The sequence below is a fragment of the Corella eumyota genome, chromosome 2 (assembly GCF_963082875.1).
Source record: "Corella eumyota chromosome 2, kaCorEumy4.1, whole genome shotgun sequence".
NCBI lineage: Eukaryota > Metazoa > Chordata > Ascidiacea > Phlebobranchia > Corellidae > Corella > Corella eumyota.
In genome coordinates, this window is record NC_137491.1 from 14,509,596 (window position 1) to 14,529,119 (window position 19,524).

The following is a 19,524-nucleotide window of genomic DNA, read 5'->3' on the forward strand; positions in this document are numbered from 1 at the left end:
GCTGACATTTTGTAATGTGCATATTTTGATATGTAAGAAGTTAATTAAACAGCAAACTTCTGTAATCAAGAAATATTTTGGTTATTTGCAGCTAAAAGCTTAGTTCGACATCATTTTACAGGAGCATTTTGTAAGTGCAACAGTCATTAAGTGCACTTCTCTGTCTGTCGGTTTACTATTAAAACTGTGTTGGTGGAATACACTAACAAAAGTAAGGTTGATTTTATTGCAGCTCAACCAGATAAATCGTCTAATATTAATACAATTTGCAATTCCTTTTAGATTTATCGTAAATGGTTATTCTGTTAAACAGTTTTTGTTATATCACAAGGCCAATGATCTTACATGATAAAACATGTGCAATGGGTGGAAAAATTGCTTTCAAAATTAAAGTAAGTTATGTAAAAATAAATACTTTTTGAATAGCACATTAGATAAATAGCCTTTTTTATTGCAAACATAGGCTATTTATGAATAGTTATGTACATTACACAAACACTTAAACAATAAGAGTAGGACAACAACATATACATAGGGTGATGTTGTAATTGTACAGAAAAGAAAATGAAAAGAGAAAGAATGACTAGGAAAAAAAGGAAGGAGAGGGGGTGGTGGAGATTTAAGTATGTGGAGAAGATAGGAGAGATTTGTGATATATGATATTATTTATGGTTTTATTAATACTATTTAAAAAAACTCTATAATTTTTTAATTTTAACTATAAGACTTACTTTCTAGGTAATTATTTAGCATACAGCTAAGTCTGATATACTTTTAAAATATATTTATTCAAAAGAAAAGAAAAAAATTAAATAGATTATTAACAAAAACTTAATTTGTTGTGTCTTTATTTCAATACTTAATAATATATCATGTTATTTTATAGAAGAGCTAACAAGATGAACAAGAAGTTCAATAAATTGTTTTTAATATTTTTTTTGAATGGATTGTCAGTTGTTACATAACTTGCACCATTATTTTTCCCACGTTTTTAGTTTTAAACTTAAAAAACGCTTTTAATAAAAGAAATCTGTTATGCTACTTTGCTTTTTATTGTGTCATCTCAAGCTCTATTAAAATCGAAATTAAAAAATATACAAAATACGTTTTATATTATAAAAAAAATAGACAATAATAAATTAAGATTAAAACATTGCTAACTCAATATTTATTAGAAATTTTTTTAATTGTTTTCAACACTGGGTAAGGGAAAATTTTTAACCTAACGCATGTTCACACGACAGGTAACGCTGCGTTGCGCTGCGTTAACTTTACAATTTTTAGGGATTTTTTTTTTAATTTTAATAAACAATATCTACTAAAAGTATACCGCTTACGAAATCTTGTGTAAATTTTGCTCCTAACACAAAACTTGCGTAACTTTCGTACGTGTGAACGACGTTACGAAGCGTACGCCGTGTAAAAGGGCCTATACTTTAAATAATTAATTAATAAATGTAAGAATAGCGTGTTTACAGCGAATAATTTACAATATTTCTGAGGGATCCTGACCCCCCTAGCGGTGTTGTGATTTTCTAAAATTAGCCCCCCTATTTATTTAACCCACGAGCCGCCACTGATGATATCGTATGTTCAATTCCTACTACTCTTATACTGTGGCGCCCTTGAGTAAAGCAATATGAACGGTACGAACTTTTCTGAGCCAGCAACAAATCAGCAGTTTTTTTATTGGGCAATTAGTCAATAATATACCAAACTGCCAAGGGCGGCTGGGGTAAAAGTTGTTACTCTACGTTTAGGTTGCGCATTAACCTTCGACCTTCCCACATCGAGAATACAGATATATAAAAAAAAAACTGGCCAGTCGATACTTTGAAAAAATCTAACATTTCGACAAGTTTTGCTTTCGTGTTCATTCGAGCGAAAGTAATTATTCGCGTGACTAAAAAACTAATTATTCGCGTGACCAAAACGTTAATAACATTTATATTGATTACGTTTTATTTGTTTAATTAAAAGTTTGTAGGCCACGCGACCAATCAATCAGTTCTGCTTAAATGAGTACAAAAAAATAAGTTTTTTGAATAAACTTCAGCTTTGCGTTTACCAGCCTAACAAGTTACGTGTTAAGCTATTAAGCGAGTTTGAAAACCAATGCTTAATTGCATATACACAAATAGCTGTGGCGATATACTATGGCAAAAATATGCAATAAAAATCAACATTTTTTACTATATTTTAATAAAAAAATGATTTTTAGGGCGTTGAGGCGACATATAGTACAATTCAAATAAAAATATTATAATAAAAAACGTAACTTAAAGATGTTTATTTGATTTATAAAACAAGGCAATTGCCCTTTTTCCCGAAACACAGTTCAATGATTTCCACCATTTCTTGTTTCAAAATGCCTTATTTGGTCCTATACGTTAAAAGTCGCACCCAAGTGGGCTATATTTTACTGAATAATGTTTTAAGGACAAATTGTTAACGCGATAAATTATTTTTATTTTATTAAACCAACAACAATTACTACGATATGCTGCTTTAAGTTGTAACTTCGTTACTGTTTAAAATGTTGTAATTTATTTTTATATAATTCTCGGAAGTTATTTAAAGAAATTAACAGTGAGCTTAATTTTGCATACACAGCATGACTCATTTCCTCGTTTTAAATCAAGAAAACTTCCCGCAGTTGGACAGACCGGCAGCGTGGTGTAGTACTGGTAGCGTGATGTAGGGGTTAAGAACACTTGCTACACCAGATGAGATTGTGGGTTCAATTCCCATTGCCCTTATGCTGTAGGGCCCTTGAGTAAGGCGATATAAACAATACGAAATCCTGCTAAGCCAGCAATTAATTAGCAGCAAAATTATTGGCCAATTATTATCTATAATATCCCAAACTGCCATAGGCAACTCGATACTGCATGGGTCGGAGTAACTGATGACACTCTATGTTTAGGTCGCGCATTCGACTTTCCCACATCGAGGATAAATATATGTATACAAAAAAAAAATAGTGCTTTGGGTTTTATATATCAATTGGAATTTACGCCTATATATATTATCATTTGCGTATTAAATTGGCAATTTATTGCATTTATTGTAATAACCACAAATTATTTTTTTGTTTCAAAAATTAGCAAACCTATTTTGTTTAGCGTTAAAATTTATTGGATGTCCTGGACCATAGATAATTGCAAACAGAACAATAAAAATATTTAAACACATACATTTTTGTTATATTGTTTTAATAACACGATTAAAACACTTCCGATAAGTCAGTAAATATTTAAAGTTTCCTATTTTTTATTTTAATTTTTCGCAGGTATTAGAACTGTGAGCACAAACAAATAATTCAAACAGAAACATTTTTTTTTAAAAATAGCATCAGAAGTTAAATGCAAGTTATTTACAAAGTACAGCTTTAAATATAGGATATTTACTGACAGCAGCTAATATAATAAAACACCCTTAAACAAACATCTTTATTAAACGCTAAAGAATTACATAAAATACAAACAAGCTAAGGTGCCAAGACTAATAAGAGATACGAATATTAAGAAATGTGTCCTTAAACGTAATTTCCCAAAATCTACGACATTGCTAATAAGATAAGGCACTGAAAGAAAAGTTTAGATTGGTTACAGCATCATCCTAGCAACACATTGAACATGGTTTATTTAATTGCTTAATAATAAAATTGGGTTTATTTAATTGCTAAAATAATAAAAAATGCAAATAAAAATCATAACGTAATTACTAAGGTTTATTTTTAACGTTTTTTGGTTGAAATGTAGTAATAAATGTAACGTTTAATAACCATATCTTTGTTTAAAACCAACTTGCTTAAAGATGGGTAAGCTGCATTTAAATGTCCTACAGCACAAAGCAGATAGATGCTATGAAAAACACGGAAACAGGAGAGGCTAAAGATTCTACCAGCATACCCTAATATGGTAAACCTTCTGAACAAACAAGAACAATAAACACAAATGATTAGTTTAACAGTAGGCCAAAAAAAATTCTGGATAATCGTTAAAAGGAATGGAAAATGGAAACATTTTAATATAATGCCTCGAAAATAAAATAGCAGGATGTTTAAAAATTGAAGAATAACAAAATTGCAGAACATAATTAACGTATTTGTGTCATGAATAGCAAACAAAAAAATTGGCTCTAAAGCTATTCAAATTTTTCTTTGATACAAAATAAAGATATAAAACGAGTGGCGTGGTATTGTAAGCTTATTTAATTTGGAAGATAAGATTACAACCTCTTTTTACTAAAATAATACTATAAGAAGTGTTCATATAACATAAACAGAAGTTATTTACACAGAATTATAAAAAACATGTAACATTAATGTTTCTTAACTTAAAATTTTTTACATAACTTCCGAAGACTAGATAGAGTCAGATGCCTTTTTTCATATTACCTGAAGAAGACAATTTTTTGTATTTTATTGGAGGGGGTGTGACATTGTAACGTGTTTAAGTTATCTGTAAACGCCAGGCTTAAGTGCGAATAGTGTGGCAATGATTCGAATCTGAAACCTTAATTTGAGTAGCAGTCCGATGCCATAACCAGTAAACTTCACTACTGGACGGGTATACTACTAGAAAGCCTACTTTACATGCCGGCAAAGCGCCTGGAACTGGCAAAAAAGTAAAATATAGCATAAGCGTTTTGTTTTGTAGTAGAAATTAACATTTTTCCATATTTATAAAACCTTGCTATTACTGAAATCTTATTTAAAGTTTTATTAAAAAAACCTTTTAATAACATTTAATTCCTTGTTTAAAATTTGAAACAAAATGAACATGATGTACATCTTTGCGTTTTTGATGATTGTCTGCATTTCAAAAGGTAAACCAATTATGTGTAAATTGTCGAAAATAATTTTTTTCAACAGTGCTGAGACAGTGAGGCATTTTTGTGGTGTTAATTAACTAAGTGAGGAATTAAATATTGCCCAGAAATTTATAATGTTTGAGTAATTATTTTAAAATTTTTTTAAACTGAGTAATTATTTTAGTCTAAATATATAAATAGCCTTAGATTTACGCTCTTTTTAGAGTCTTAAGTTAAACAAATAAATCCTTGCTAAAACCAAATTTAACTTAATTTAGTATATTTTTATATTTTGCAGGCTCCGCATTGACTTGTTATAAATGCAAGTATGCCCCGGGTTCTAGCACAGCTACTAGTTCTCCTACTTGTCAAGGGCCAGTGGTAGGAGCTGAACATGTTGTTACATGCGATAGCGGTGAAAAATACTGCACCGTTTCGATCAGCACGGCAACCATACTAGGTTGCGTATGTTTTTTTTTATTTATTTAGGTTTTTCGCGCACTAATAAAGGTTAATTTTAATGAAAAAAATGAAAATAACAAAGTTAATTATATAATTCAAATCAAGTATTAATGTTTACATAAAGATAAAATGTGTGGTACGGCATGGTCATCAAATTCTGCATTACCTGTTTAGCGTAACATATTTAAAATGGTTATAAGAAAATTTATTTTTAAAAAAAGGTTATTCTTCTACATCTGTGACTCGAGGCTGTTCTTCAACAAACGAAGAAGATTGCTTTAATTATGGCTCGCTGGGGACAACTTGCACAACTGCCTGCAGCATAGGTTCGTATAATTAGTGTGTCGAAATAAACTATAGACTACTATATACATATAAAGCATACAGATCCTTTATCAGATACAAAAGTATTTCAATATTAAGTTAACTGAGCCAGTTTGATATAATGCCAATCGTCAAACTGGAAAATAGAAAATGATCGCCTTTTTTTATTTTGGAGTAAGCAAACCCGGGTTTCCTTACTTGAGGCTTATTTTTGCACTTGTATTTTATTTAGTTTGTATACTTTTATTTAGACAACTGCAACGTTGGGACAAAAAATGACTTAAATAAAAATGGCTCAACTCAATATGGCCTCAACATTCTGTTTATGACACTACTAGTTGTGTTTGCCCAATATGCGATGTAAATTTAAAAAAAAATTACATTGTATTAAAACATCATTGTTAAATTTGTTTTAATATGTAAATAAAAACATTAGCAATGTGTGTAGCGTAAATAATAAATAAAAATTGATTGTTGTAATAAATAAAAGTTATTTGCTTCTTCAAGTTGACAAAAACATTTAAAAATCCTTTGTCTTAAACAAATGATTAACATAGTTAAAATTGCAAATACTATTTAATACTATTTAATTTAAATATTTAAAGAATCTTATTGTGTCGTCTACTATAGTACCGAAATGCACAAGCCTCGATCTATATAAGTGTAACATATATAATTTCAAGATTAATGATTATTTATTAACAACGGCAATCTTATTTGAATAGAATCAAAAAAACACAAAAATATATTGACATAACACATATATATATATAACAATTAAGAATAAAGATTTCAGATGAGAAGGTGGGACCATAAGGAATAACAACGGTTTATAATTGTTACAATACACCCCTTACCAAAAAGAATATATACTCCAAATATGTGAATTACACCATTATACAATGCCAATACAACAAAAACTTATTAATCTTTCGACCTGTTGAAAAAATTTATTAATCTTTCGGCCTGTTGGAGAAGATAAAAAAGGCTCCGGAAACGAGTTTACAAAATTTTTTATTATTATTGTCAGCATGGTTTAATCAGTGGCGGCTCGTGGGTTAAATAAATAGGGGGGCTAATTTTAGAAAATCACAACACCGCTAGGGGGGTCTGGATCCCTCAGAAATATTGTAAATTATTCGCTGTAAACACGCTATTCTTACATTTATTAGTTAATTATTTAAAGTATAGGCCCTTTTACACGGCGTACGCTTCGTAACGTCGTTCACACGTACGAAAGTTACGCAAGTTTTGTGTTAGGAGCAAAATTTACACAAGATTTCGTAAGCGGTATACTTTTAGTAGATATTGTTTATTAAAATTAAAAAAAAAATCCCTAAAAATTGTAAAGTTAACGCAGCGCAACGCAGCGTTACCTGTCGTGTGAACATGCGTTAGGTTAAAAATTTTCCCTTACCCAGTGTTGAAAACAATTAAAAAAATTTCTAATAAATATTGAGTTAGCAATGTTTTAATCTTAATTTATTATTGTCTATTTTTTTTATAATATAAAACGTATTTTGTATATTTTTAAATTTCGATTTTAATAGAGCTTGAGATGACACAATAAAAAGCAAAGTAGCATAACAGATTTCTTTTATTAAAAGCGTTTTTTAAGTTTAAAACTAAAAACGTGGGAAAAATAATGGTGCAAGTTATGTAACAACTGACAATCCATTCAAAAAAAATATTAAAAACAATTTATTGAACTTCTTGTTCATCTTGTTAGCTCTTCTATAAAATAACATGATATATTATTAAGTATTGAAATAAAGACACAACAAATTAAGTTTTTGTTAATAATCTATTTAATTTTTTTCTTTTCTTTTGAATAAATATATTTTAAAAGTATATCAGACTTAGCTGTATGCTAAATAATTACCTAGAAAGTAAGTCTTATAGTTAAAATTAAAAAATTATAGAGTTTTTTTAAATAGTATTAATAAAACCATAAATAATATCATATATCACAAATCTCTCCTATCTTCTCCACATACTTAAATCTCCACCACCCCCTCTCCTTCCTTTTTTTCCTAGTCATTCTTTCTCTTTTCATTTTCTTTTCTGTACAATTACAACATCACCCTATGTATATGTTGTTGTCCTACTCTTATTGTTTAAGTGTTTGTGTAATGTACATAACTATTCATAAATAGCCTATGTTTGCAATAAAAAAGGCTATTTATCTAATGTGCTATTCAAAAAGTATTTATTTTTACATAACTTACTTTAATTTTGAAAGCAATTTTTCCACCCATTGCACATGTTTTATCATGTAAGATCATTGGCCTTGTGATATAACAAAAACTGTTTAACAGAATAACCATTTACGATAAATCTAAAAGGAATTGCAAATTGTATTAATATTAGACGATTTATCTGGTTGAGCTGCAATAAAATCAACCTTACTTTTGTTAGTGTATTCCACCAACACAGTTTTAATAGTAAACCGACAGACAGAGAAGTGCACTTAATGACTGTTGCACTTACAAAATGCTCCTGTAAAATGATGTCGAACTAAGCTTTTAGCTGCAAATAACCAAAATATTTCTTGATTACAAAAGTTTGCTGTTTAATTAACTTCTTACATATCAAAATATGCACATTACAAAATGTCAGCGGTTTGATAAAGTTACTTAGAATGTGCCCTTTTTCTTTCAACTTTTTTATTGTGAGTTTCAACAGTTATCTGTTATCCTAATCTATGACTCAATATTTACAGTCACTAGTAAACTATGTACATTGCATGTTTTTTTTTCATTGGCAAACTTTATTTATGCTCTTTTGACAGGCAGGCAAACAGGCAAGCTGCTCATGAGTCTTCTTGTTAGGCAGTAAATCCATTATGATTATTTTTAAAAACTTGCCTTAATCAAAATTAAAAGCATTAATTAACATACAAATTTTTAAAAAGATTGCAAAAACTGATTTAAACTTGCTGTTTTAGCTTTAGCGAGGCTTAAGAGCGACCTTTTTATCATAAATATAATGTAAGAATATACTCGATCGAACGATTAGTATTTCTATTTTTTTAACTTAAAAATATTATTTAAGGCCTTAAAACTACCTTAAACAAGAATAAAATACCCAGTTTACACCTATTTTATTTTATTTTTGTTTAATAGTTAAACAAAAACGATAAAATTTGTTAATATACAACGTTTGAAATTGCCAAAATATTTGGCAACTTTATGGTGGTCTTAGCCCCACATTTCGATCAAAGTTCTCAACATTTTTCCAAATTTCGGAATTCTGACAGCAAAAACGGCATTATGATATTTTGTATTTGGCAGCCCGTGGGGCCAATTTTGGTTTAGCCCTCACATGTTTACGCTACGTTTTTCGAAAATTTTTGCGTATTTTGTGGCCAAAATAGGCGCTATTTTTTAATATTTTAAATAATTTTAGCGAAAAACAGTGCAAAAAAATAAATATTATTTAAAAAAATAAATATTAATTAAAAAAAATATATATAAATTAAAACATAAAACCATTAAAAAAAGTTGGGGGTTTTAGCCCCATTAGCTCCATACACGAGCCGCCACTGCATATTTCTATCACGTGTTCTGAAACACGTGATTTGTTGGTTTACCTGTGTTTAAATAAATTGTTTGTTGCGTTGGTATTCGGGATGTAAGTTTGTGAACGCTTAAATAAATAGTACGGCTTCTTATTCAAAAGATACAAGACAAATTGTTGTAATATATATAATATTACAATGGCGACAAATTAATTCAATTGTACAAAAGCACCAAATCTCGAAATTTTAAATAAAACCATATTGTTTCCCCTATAGTTCATAAATAAAAATAATAAAAAATACAATAAAAAATTAATTAAAAATTAATATAACACACATTTAACATATTTACTAATATAACACACATTTAACATATTTACTAATATAACACACATTTAACATATTTGTTTTACCTTTTGCGGTAAGTTAAACAGTAAGTTAAACCAGATTAAACAGCAATAGCAGCACAAGTGACGTCAGTTGTTTACGTTTTACTTCTTTTTTTGTAAAAAAGCGATCACAAAACCCTTTCTCTTTTGTACAAAAGAGAATGTAAACTGCTGATCATGCGTGACAAAACATACGTCATAAAGAAACAAATACTCGTCCACTTTTTCTATTTACCCACCAGGCTGCCAGGTTAATTTTCTAAGCTGCAATCTGACAAAAGCCTTTCCAAAACCACGAATTGCGCTAATATTAATATTTGGTTTGCATAAATCGCACTAACGTAAAAAGGGTTAGTTTGGTAAGAATAGATTTATGAGACTTTAATAAAAAATAGTTAAATAATATTAATTTTATTGATTTTCACCTGTCTGCCTGTTAGTTTATCTGTTAATATATCGTTCACGTAAATTTGTGAGTCATTGTTAAATCGTTTACGAGATAAAAGTTTTTAAAGTTAACTTAACCATCTGTTAAATTCATTTTATCTCAAGGTAAAATTGATGTAAATAAAATTCTGGGGTTTAATTAACTTTAGTTTTGACCAAGAGTAAATCATGGGAAACAATAATGTAGTATCGAAGCGGCCAAACACGTTGGAAGATGCAAACAGTCAGGGGGATGGCCACGACATTATTGTTGAATCACCCATGGAAGAGGGTTTTGTGTTTCCAGGACATGGGGAATTGTTACATGTAATGTTGATTTTATTATTTTTATCGCTGACTATTTATTACAAATGACTCAAAATTGATTCATTTTTTCCTCACTTACTACTGTTAAATGTTTCTGTTGTTTATTGAAGTCTTTTATACTTTTTGCTAAAAAAAATTTTGTGACATGTTGTGAATTTTACAGGAAGATTTGCATGGCTCAAATGAAGCGAGAAAAAAGGAAAAAAAGGTCCCTGCAGTTATTCGATGGAAAGGAGGTGGCAAGGAGGTAAAAATTTAGTTATTTACAAAAAATTATTTTTTTTACAACAAACTTTTTTACCCAACTTATGTTTTATTAATACAACAAAGGTAGTAAAAAATTGTTTGTAGCCCCACTTTAGACTTTTAAATAAAATTCTTTTTCATATTAAAGGTATATATTTCGGGATCTTATGACAATTGGAAAAACAAACTTAGATTAAACAGAAGTCATGATGATTTTGTAGCAATTGTTGAGTTACCACCAGGAGAGCATCAGTACAAGTTTCTTATTGATGGGGAATGGAAAATCGACCAAAGCGAGGTATCAGATAATTATTTTATGACATGCATAACAAAGGTTAAACTTAAATAAACATTCTAAACATGTTTGTTTCCTTAAAGGCAAAAAAAAATTGGTTAATTTAAAAATATAAAATTAAGTAAAATATCAAGTTAAATTGCCACTTACAAAACACTGTTGTTTATTTTTTGAATTATTTCTCTTTTACATCTTAAATAACTTATAATACAAGCAACAAGCTTTTTCGTTCCATGTTGGGCACAGTTTAGTTAATTAAATTGATTTAATTGCGTTAATATATTTTTTTCACACTCTAATTAGGTAATCGTAATAGTAGGTACTAACATTATATTGACGCATAACTAGCCCTTTATTTTAAATAGTTTTACTGCAGGTATAAGATAAGAGGTATTTGTGTTTTTTAATACTAAACAAACATTTAAGATAGCATTTTGTTAAATAGATGCTAAATATAAAAAAAAAACATTAAACCACTTTTAGAGACAGTTTCAAGTGTATTTAAATTATTTAAACACAATTTGTTTTTTTATAGCCAACAAAAGAGAGTGAATTGGGAACTCTAAATAACGTTTTGGATGTTAAATTATCCGACTTTGAAGTATTTGAGGCTTTAGCTTATGACCTTGCACCCCCTAGCCAATCAAGCCATTTAGTAAAGGGTAAAAATTTTTCATTTAATTGAAAATGGTCATACATATTAACTATTTTTCTTTATTTTTAAAAACTAGATTTTACAACTCCCCCCGATGAGGAATATAATCAGGAAATACCGAAAGCTCTTTTTGAAGATCCCAACCTCTTTCCCCCTGGCCTGCCCCCTCATCTTTTAAATAAAGTTCTTCTGAATCAAGATATTGACCTATCAGTATGCTTTATATTTTATTACCCACAATTGTTGCTTAAATACAATAGTTTACAAAAGTATTAAAATATTATGCAGGAGACCTAATTATAATTTCATATTGTTGTTAAAATATTGTAGAAATATAATATAATGTTACCTGAAATGAAAATTTTTAAATACCTTGCTTAAAAAAAAAAATAATTTGCAAATATTTTTTGCAGTTCGAGCCTTCCTTGCTTCCTGAGCCACAGCATGTAATGCTTAATCATATGTATGCATTGTCCATAAAGGAAGGTGTTATGGCGTTAAGTGCTACTCACCGATACAAGAAAAAATTTGTAACAACTTTGCTTTACAAGCCAATTTAACAAAAATTTACTTTGCCATTTTTTTCCTAGCGAGGAAAGGCCTCAAACCTAACACTTTTATTTAATTATGTCTTTATGTATATTTTTGTCGATGTAGTAATAGTTTTAGTGCTTTTTGTCAATAATTGATCTTGAATTTAAAATTCTTCTAAACTTTGGATCATGGTTTTATGTATAAATAGTGTATTGTGTTTAAATCCTGGTTCTTTAAACAGTATTTTAAAATTTTAGGTATATAATGTGCATATTTTATTTACAAAATAAAAATGAACATGTATTTAAAATGACTAGTTGTAATTTTTCTGCTTTCAAACAAAAAAAATAATGTTTTTTTGAGAACAATATACATATATTATATACATCAGTATGTTGGTTCTTAAATTATTAAACAATGCAAGTAAAACTTGAAGGCAAAATATTTCATTTAAGTACAAAAGATAGTTGCAATAATAAGACTTAATTTTCCGATCATGTATTTTATTTTACTCGCTTAAAAAAATCAAGGTTACTTGTTAGATACTGATCCATATCGTACAACAGTTATCTCTGGTGGCGGGCCTCTTGAGGGTTTTACATATTTCTCTTTACATAGTAGACGATATATTATGTCTTCAAAGTCATTTGGCCAACGAAAAACTGTTGTATCTCTTAACCAAGATGGAATGTGGTTCTAAATTAGAATTAAAGCAAGTAATAAATGTTGTTTACAATATTCGATTTACTTAAAGTCCATATTGGCAAAAAAAACTCATTTTACTGATATTTAGGGTAAATTTGTTTTGGAAAATGCTTTACAAATTACTAATATAACAAAAAAGATAGTGTAGATTGTATAAAACATATACTAAAAAATATTCAGCCTAGTAAAGCAAATGGATATGGTGCTGTAGACTGTACAAATTCCTACAGAAAATACCAATCAGAATAGTAATAAATAGGCATTCAGTTTAATAATAATAAAACTGCTATATTTAACATAAAACTCAGTGGTGTAACAAATATTATGCTTCGTTTACTAACAAAATATTAAAAAATTTCTACTAACCATTTGGCCACCACTTATAAGCACAGGAATGAAGCGATAGTTTTTTGCTCCGTTGTTTATATACTCTCGATGGAGTTGGCGATAAATGTATTTCAGACCCCCAATGTTGTTCTCCACTGAAGTTTCACTTTTAACCTTTTCATTGTATTTTGGACTTATACAGATAATTATAAAGTCACTCTAAAACAAATATAAATCATAAAGGTTAATATAGATTAACATCAAATGTTATTTTTTTTTTAAATTTTGTATGAACAGTCTGGTCCTGAAGTAGTTTTTATTTTAAATGAGATTCCATATCCTTTTTACTCTGGGGCAATTTAACCTGAAGGCAACTCAACACTATGACAACTTAGTTTAAAAAAAAACAACTTTATAACACAATCTTGTTTGGTATTATTTTATAAGTGAGCAATAATAAAAAATATAAATAAATAAATAAACCCTTGAAGATTGTGTTATTGTTAGAATGAGTTGTCAAAAGCTAAGTTGTCTTTAGATTAAACTGACCAATCACCATAATATAATATTACCGGCAGCATAGTGTAGTAGTCAGAACACTTGATACACTATATGAGGTTGTGGGTTCGATCCCCACTGCTCTTATGCTGTAGCGCCTTGAAGTTAAGCACTATGAACTGTATAAACCCCTTTTTTAAGCAAATATTTTCTATAATTTCCAAAATGCCAAAAACAACTTGAGACTAGGTCAGGGTAACAGTTGTAACTCTATGTTAAGATCGGGAAGTTAACCTTTCCATATATATATAATAATAAAGACAAGTTGGTTTAGGGAAAATAATCTACTTTTTAGCACTTCAAACAAAATAGTAACAAATTTTTACATACGTTAGTAAAGTTGTCATCTAGCCATTTAGATATACTTTCAGATTGACCCTTTTTGTCTAATATGTCAACCTGCACAGCAATAGAATTTTGGTACAAAGTTTGTGACAATTGAACAACATTTCTTAAATGAGCTTCATCTTCTGGTGCGTAAGTTATAAACACTAACAACAAAAAATGTTTTAAATTAAATTAACTTCCCTTTATTTTAGCCTAAAGGTATAAGTACCGGCAGTGTGGTGTAGAAAACACTTGCTACACCACATGAGGTCCAGGGTTCAATCCCTACTGCTCTCATGATGTAGTGCTTTTAAGCTTAATCAGCCGAATAATTTTCGGGCAATTATAATGTATAATATCCCTAACTGCCACAGGCAACTTAAGACTGGGTCATGGTAACAGCTGTTTTTCTATTTCTAGGTCGCGCATTCTACCTTCCATATTGAGGAGAAAGCTATATACATATATACAAAAAAAATGTACTCAGAAATTCTTTCATGATATAAATTTTTCAAAGGGTGAAGTGACTAGTTACAAGACTTGTGGTATAGTGGATACTTTACTATTTAAACTACTGCAGAGCAAAAACCAATCAGTTGATTAATTAATGGTCAACAATCTTAATAATATTCCTAACTGTCTATAAAAACTTGAGACTGGGTCTGGGTTACAAATGAATACAACAAGATATACAAAAAATAAACATATTGTAGGGCTTGCACATGCTTTTAAACATACTACGATTTGACATTAATAGTGGAAATTATTTACTAAAATTTAATAATAGGGTACTAAGCTTACGAAATTACTGATAAATTTTTTGTTTTTTTCTAATTTGTTTTTGGTGCATTAGCAATTAGAATACGAAAAGGATTAATAAAAGTTTATTACCTATTGTTTGTATGTTGCCTAACACATGCAATGCAGTCTAGACATCACATATACTTTATCCGTTGTTTATTATAGCTTACTTATTTAAATAGGCCTATATACTTCAAAAACAAGAACAAAAAAATATTAAGTTTAAGTTGTTTTATGTTTAACTACTTGACCCTGGAGACTTCTTTTTTAGTTTAAATCAATAAACCAAACTCAAAAGGGTCGATTTGACCATTTACACTGTTTGATAGTTACCTGAAGTTACATATGAGTTGGATTTAGATGGTTGTCTGGTATAAGGCTGAGTAGAACCGCTTTGGTTTGACATGCGGATAGAGGAATGCGGAGAAGTTGCCTTGAAAAAAAAAGATGTTGTATCAGAAAAAATTTAAATATGACAACAAAAATGACTAAAAACAAATAAAAAGCAATACTAAAGGTTAACAAAACCTCAGAAAATGCGGGACAAAACGGCTTTTGTGTACTTTGCTCTTGGATGAATGTGGTATTTACTTAAAAGGACTGAGGAAGAATGTGGGATTGACTTTAAAGGTCAAGAGAGAATGCAAATAGACTGAAAAGCTTAGAAGGAAATTAGGACAAGGTAGAAAAATTTCGCCACTTTTGCATTTAGCGATTTTTTTGTTAACGTTTACAAATAATTAGATCCCATATTTTGGTATATACTTTTTCAAATAAGACCATAGGTCTAAAATGTTATTTTAATTAAACATTCATGTAAAAACACCAACTTCATAGTATAATTGTTTGGTAACTTTTGTCACAGCAAGTTTAGAGAAGCCTTTGCCAATTTAGGAATTCACCTTGCTTATTTTGCCACTGTTTTTTGGTCTCGGCAGAGGTAACTACCTTTGCTTATGGTTCTTTAAAAATTTTGCACTTAATAATGTGCATGAATTACGTAGATTTAAATACAACAACAGAGCTGTACATAGTTTGAAATTATTAATAACTGTCGCAAGTATTAATCAATAGGTAACCAGACACTTCGGCCCCGGACACCCCAGCTAAGACACTTCGGCCAAAGTTTTTTTTTAAACAGCAGGGATTTCGCATTTGAATTACCGCAAAATTTTTTTATTTTTGTGTATACCTACACAATACAGGTTAAAACATTTTTTTTATATATTTTTTTTTACATAAATTTAATCTTTAAATGCAACTAGCAAGTTGTCACATAAAATATCATACCGGGACATATTGTTGCTGGTATTCATCCTTGTGTGAGCCAAATGAAGCATGAACTGTGTGGAAGCTTAAACTAAAATTATTAAAACAAAATTTTAATTCAGTTTTAGTAATTTTTTTTACTTAATAGACAGTTAAACAAAAAATGTATTCCCAAAAATGCCATTTAACTGACAATAAAATGCTTTTTTGAGGTCCTCTTACCCTAATAGGGGGGACAGACTAGGGAATAGGGGCAGATTCGAATAATTAGGGCATTTATAAGTGATAATTGTTTAAAACTTAAGTTCTATTCTTTTTTAAAAACTCAACTATACCTTGATTCTTGGCTTCCAAGTGACTGTTTTGATCCATATTGACTTGAATTTTCAATTGGGGGAATTTTAATATTAGGTGATGAGTTTTGTGATTCATTGTCAGTATTAACACTAAATTAAATAAAATGACTATTTTTTATTTTATCCACCTGAAAGTTGTAAAAGTATATTAATAAGGAAAATGAGCTTTGTTTTCAAAGTGCATATATATTGTTGGCATCTTTGTAAAAATTTGAGTGAGCATCTTATACATTATTATTTTGTAATATAACATGGATGTGACATTTTTTTCACAATCATTTTGAAATAAAAATTTGCCTAATGTTTTATCACAATCTGAACCGGCAGTGTGGTGTAGTGTTCAGAAAACTTGCTACACTACATGAGGTCCTTGGTTTGATCCCGATTGCTCTCATGCTGTAAATTGGTATAAGCTTCTGCTGAGCTAACACTTTATCAGCAGCCTAATTATAAGAAAAATATAAATAATAATATTCCAAACTGCCAAGGGCAACTTGAGACTGGGTCGAAATAACTGATATCCCTCTATCTTTAGGTTGTTAAGTCAACCTTTACACATTAAAAATATATAAAAAATCTCTTTCATTTTTGCTTATGTATTACGTGCAAAAAAAATTATTATTATTATAGCTAGTTAGTTGTTGTCGTGTTGTCAAGCTTATGTCTAAAGCAATAAAATATTGACAAGTTTAATTTTTCTATCTTATTATTGTTGTTTAATTAAAAACTTACCCTTGTGAATTGTAATTCTGTTGAGTTATTCCATTAAGGGATGAAGAAGAATAAGAAGTAGTATACATTTGTTCATGAGAATATGTATTTTGATGCCCAAGGTCACTTTGCCCTAGAATGTATGTGTTCTTATTTTAAACAATAAAAAAATCAACTCTATTTAATTTTTTTCTAAATAAATATTATACCATTAACTTTTTTTTGTATGTATGTATTTATTCTCAATGTAAAAGACTGAGTTTATTACCTAGGCGCCCTAACCATAGAGTTACACTGGAACCTTTACCCGGTCTCAAGTACCCTTAGGTAGTTTGGGTTATTTTTGAGAATGCTGACATTGCCCTCTCAAAAAATTAAAATAAACCAAAAAGAAAATATACAAATAAACAACTCGTTTTTAAACACCATAATTAACTTGAATAAATAATAAACATTGTTTACCGGGATATCTTGAGGGCACTCTGTTTCCACTCAAGTGCCTTTCTCCAAACTCAGCAGAGTCATACTTTTTATAAACAAAGGAACTCTTGGTACTTTGTGGTGGATCATTTGATTTCTGATAATTTAAATTAGATTGACTGTATCCATTTGGCTCCGTACAATATGGAGGAAGGTATACCTCTTGAACTGGGTTTGGGGTACCACTATCATGTTGGGTTGGCCTCCTTTTCGGTTGACTAGGGGTGGTTGAATCAAATTCAAAACAATCTGGTTCATATAAACTCTACAGAAGTTAAAAAATATGTTTATTTAACCTTTGAATAAAATACCTGTTAAGCATCCATATTAGGCCTATAGTAATAATGCATTATTATATATTTAAATAAAACTGCTGTTTGTGGGTAAAGTTGTGTTGCAATCAGATTTACGCAAATAAAATGCCAACCGTAGTGTGAGCAATTAAATAACGTTATACAATTATTAGTTATTATAGGTCTATAAGAACGTTTTATTTGTCTTTTTAGGTGTTTGTTACAAGAACAATTAAATTTGTATAAAAATTAAGATTATATTTAACAAAATAAAGAAAGCATATAAATACCCAGGCTATAGACTAACTGTATATTTACATAGTTTTGCTAATACTCATTAATTCTATAGCAGAATAGCAAAATTATTTACTTTTATAAAGCAAATACTATATCAATAAGCTCAATACAACTAGCTTACAGTGAATTTTATTTTTTGGTAGATTAAATTTTTTAACTTCATTATATTTAAAATTATTATGTAAAAATTGTCTAACAGTCACTTACTTCTGTATCGGGCTCAGAATCAGCAATAATATAGTCAGTTGGTTGACATCCATGATTATGGTTTTCCATTTTAATTGTAAAATTTATAACACGAATTATTTATTTATTTCCGCCTGTAAGTATGGCATGCCAAGCTAAAAACCAATTAACATAATATTAATTAGGTAAGGAAATTAAAAATATACAATAATTCCAATAGAAATTTAAGCCTAAGTTCAGTTTAGAATCCATTTTATTATTAGGCTGCCAGGGGTGTTACTGTCAAGACTGTTAGTCAGTCATGTGATCTTAAAATTTTATCTAAAACAATAACAATATAACAGAAAGTCGACAAAAGAAATTAATATCCGACTACACGTCCACAGACCAACTACGGGCAATTCCAAGCAATACCCTGTAATTATTTTATTTAAAACTTGGCATTTTATATGCAAATGAGTTTAAAGGGGCAACAATATACAAAAAAAATAAAATAATTTTTGATATTTCGTAAAGAACAACCCACTCATTTACGACATATCTTTAAAAAAGTGAACAAAATATTAGAAAGTTGTAAAATACAGGTGTAAACTTTGTATTTTCGTAATATATGCCATATAAGTGACGTCACAAATCGGGGGTTTTGACAACTTACCTATCATGTCGTTCCAATTTATTTTTTTTTTTTGAGCGGAAACAAATGGAAACAAAATAAATGGAAACGAAACAAATGGAAAGGAAACAAATGGAACCGAATTAAATGGAAAGGAAACAAATGGAACGGATTTTAATGAAGCGGATTTCTTTGACGGATAACTTTTTGGCGGAAAAAAAAAATTAACGAAAACAAATGAAAAAAACTAACGAACCGGAAACAAATGGAACGGATTATAATTAAGCGGAACTTTTTAACGGATAACTTTTTGGCGGAAAAAAATTAACGGAAACAAATGAAAAAAACCAACGAACCGGAAACAAATGGAACGGATCTTAATTAAGCAGATTTTTTCGACGAATAATAGTTTAACGGAAAAAAAAGAAAGCAAATGGTAAAAAGCTAATGGAACGGATTAACCAAAACAATTATAATTTAAGCTATTATTTTTATTAATTTAAGTTATACCCTGCTTACCCTAATTTTAAAATAAACTTGTTCTATTATCGTACTAGTCTGCCAAACAACTTAACTGTGTTTAAAATCCGCTTTTATAAAATTCT

At 29.3% G+C, this 19,524-nt stretch overlaps 3 protein-coding genes and 2 long non-coding RNA genes across 5 annotated transcripts; 3 read left to right on the forward strand and 2 right to left on the reverse strand.

Moving 5' to 3' along the window:
• The first annotated feature begins 282 nt into the window (after positions 1 to 282).
• LOC145743614 (uncharacterized) lies at positions 283 to 1,026 on the forward strand. Its single transcript, XR_014281029.1, has 3 exons — positions 283 to 392; positions 557 to 623; positions 887 to 1,026. It is a non-coding gene; the product is annotated as an uncharacterized LOC145743614 (long non-coding RNA).
• A 3,212-nt stretch (positions 1,027 to 4,238) lies between these two features.
• Positions 4,239 to 6,063, forward strand: LOC145743466 (uncharacterized). Its single transcript, XM_082561430.1, has 4 exons — positions 4,239 to 4,833; positions 5,117 to 5,278; positions 5,502 to 5,606; positions 5,856 to 6,063. Exons 1-4 carry the CDS (start codon positions 4,782 to 4,784, stop codon positions 5,966 to 5,968), a joined length of 432 nt encoding a protein of 143 aa, XP_082417556.1. The 5' UTR covers positions 4,239 to 4,781; the 3' UTR covers positions 5,969 to 6,063.
• A 687-nt stretch (positions 6,064 to 6,750) lies between these two features.
• Positions 6,751 to 7,942, reverse strand: LOC145743460 (uncharacterized). The gene is made up of 3 exons (XR_014281013.1): positions 7,833 to 7,942; positions 7,602 to 7,668; positions 6,751 to 7,338 (listed from the first exon to the last, which is right to left on the reverse strand). It is a non-coding gene; the product is annotated as an uncharacterized LOC145743460 (long non-coding RNA).
• Positions 7,943 to 9,853: 1,911 nt separating this feature from the next.
• Positions 9,854 to 12,323, forward strand: LOC145744045 (5'-AMP-activated protein kinase subunit beta-1-like). The gene is made up of 7 exons (XM_082562140.1): positions 9,854 to 9,872; positions 10,066 to 10,266; positions 10,430 to 10,513; positions 10,661 to 10,810; positions 11,343 to 11,469; positions 11,539 to 11,675; positions 11,876 to 12,323. The coding sequence occupies exons 2-7, from the start codon at positions 10,129 to 10,131 to the stop codon at positions 12,020 to 12,022; spliced, it is 783 nt and encodes a 260-aa protein (XP_082418266.1). The 5' UTR covers positions 9,854 to 9,872; positions 10,066 to 10,128; the 3' UTR covers positions 12,023 to 12,323.
• LOC145744044 (uncharacterized) lies at positions 12,257 to 19,082 on the reverse strand. Its single transcript, XM_082562138.1, has 10 exons — positions 18,962 to 19,082; positions 18,328 to 18,461; positions 17,513 to 17,795; positions 17,072 to 17,183; positions 16,319 to 16,429; positions 16,005 to 16,074; positions 15,048 to 15,147; positions 13,917 to 14,077; positions 13,068 to 13,247; positions 12,257 to 12,692 (listed from the first exon to the last, which is right to left on the reverse strand). The coding sequence occupies exons 2-10, from the start codon at positions 18,394 to 18,396 to the stop codon at positions 12,528 to 12,530; spliced, it is 1,251 nt and encodes a 416-aa protein (XP_082418264.1). The 5' UTR covers positions 18,397 to 18,461; positions 18,962 to 19,082; the 3' UTR covers positions 12,257 to 12,527.
• Positions 19,083 to 19,524: the final 442 nt, after the last annotated feature.

What these genes read in the sequence shown, in the direction of transcription:
- LOC145743466 (XM_082561430.1), top strand. Translation starts at nt 4,782, where the DNA reads ATGAACATGATGTACATCTTTGCGTTTTTGATGATTGTCTGCATTTCA. An exon ending in GATTGTCTGCATTTCAAAAG is followed by an intron (nt 4,834 to 5,116) that starts GTAAACCAATTA and finishes TATATTTTGCAG; the next exon opens with GCTCCGCATTGACTTGTTAT. An exon ending in CAGCACGGCAACCATACTAG is followed by an intron (nt 5,279 to 5,501) that starts GTTGCGTATGTT and finishes TTTTAAAAAAAG; the next exon opens with GTTATTCTTCTACATCTGTG.
- LOC145744045 (XM_082562140.1), top strand. Translation starts at nt 10,129, where the DNA reads ATGGGAAACAATAATGTAGTATCGAAGCGGCCAAACACGTTGGAAGAT. An exon ending in GACATGGGGAATTGTTACAT is followed by an intron (nt 10,267 to 10,429) that starts GTAATGTTGATT and finishes TGAATTTTACAG; the next exon opens with GAAGATTTGCATGGCTCAAA. An exon ending in GGAAAGGAGGTGGCAAGGAG is followed by an intron (nt 10,514 to 10,660) that starts GTAAAAATTTAG and finishes TTCATATTAAAG; the next exon opens with GTATATATTTCGGGATCTTA.
- LOC145744044 (XM_082562138.1), bottom strand. Translation starts at nt 18,396, where the DNA reads ATGGAAAACCATAATCATGGATGTCAACCAACTGACTATATTATTGCT. An exon ending in CTTGGAAGCCAAGAATCAAG is followed by an intron (nt 16,075 to 16,318) that starts GTATAGTTGAGT and finishes TAATAATTTTAG; the next exon opens with TTTAAGCTTCCACACAGTTC. An exon ending in ACCAGCAACAATATGTCCCG is followed by an intron (nt 15,148 to 16,004) that starts GTATGATATTTT and finishes TTTTTTTTCAAG; the next exon opens with GCAACTTCTCCGCATTCCTC.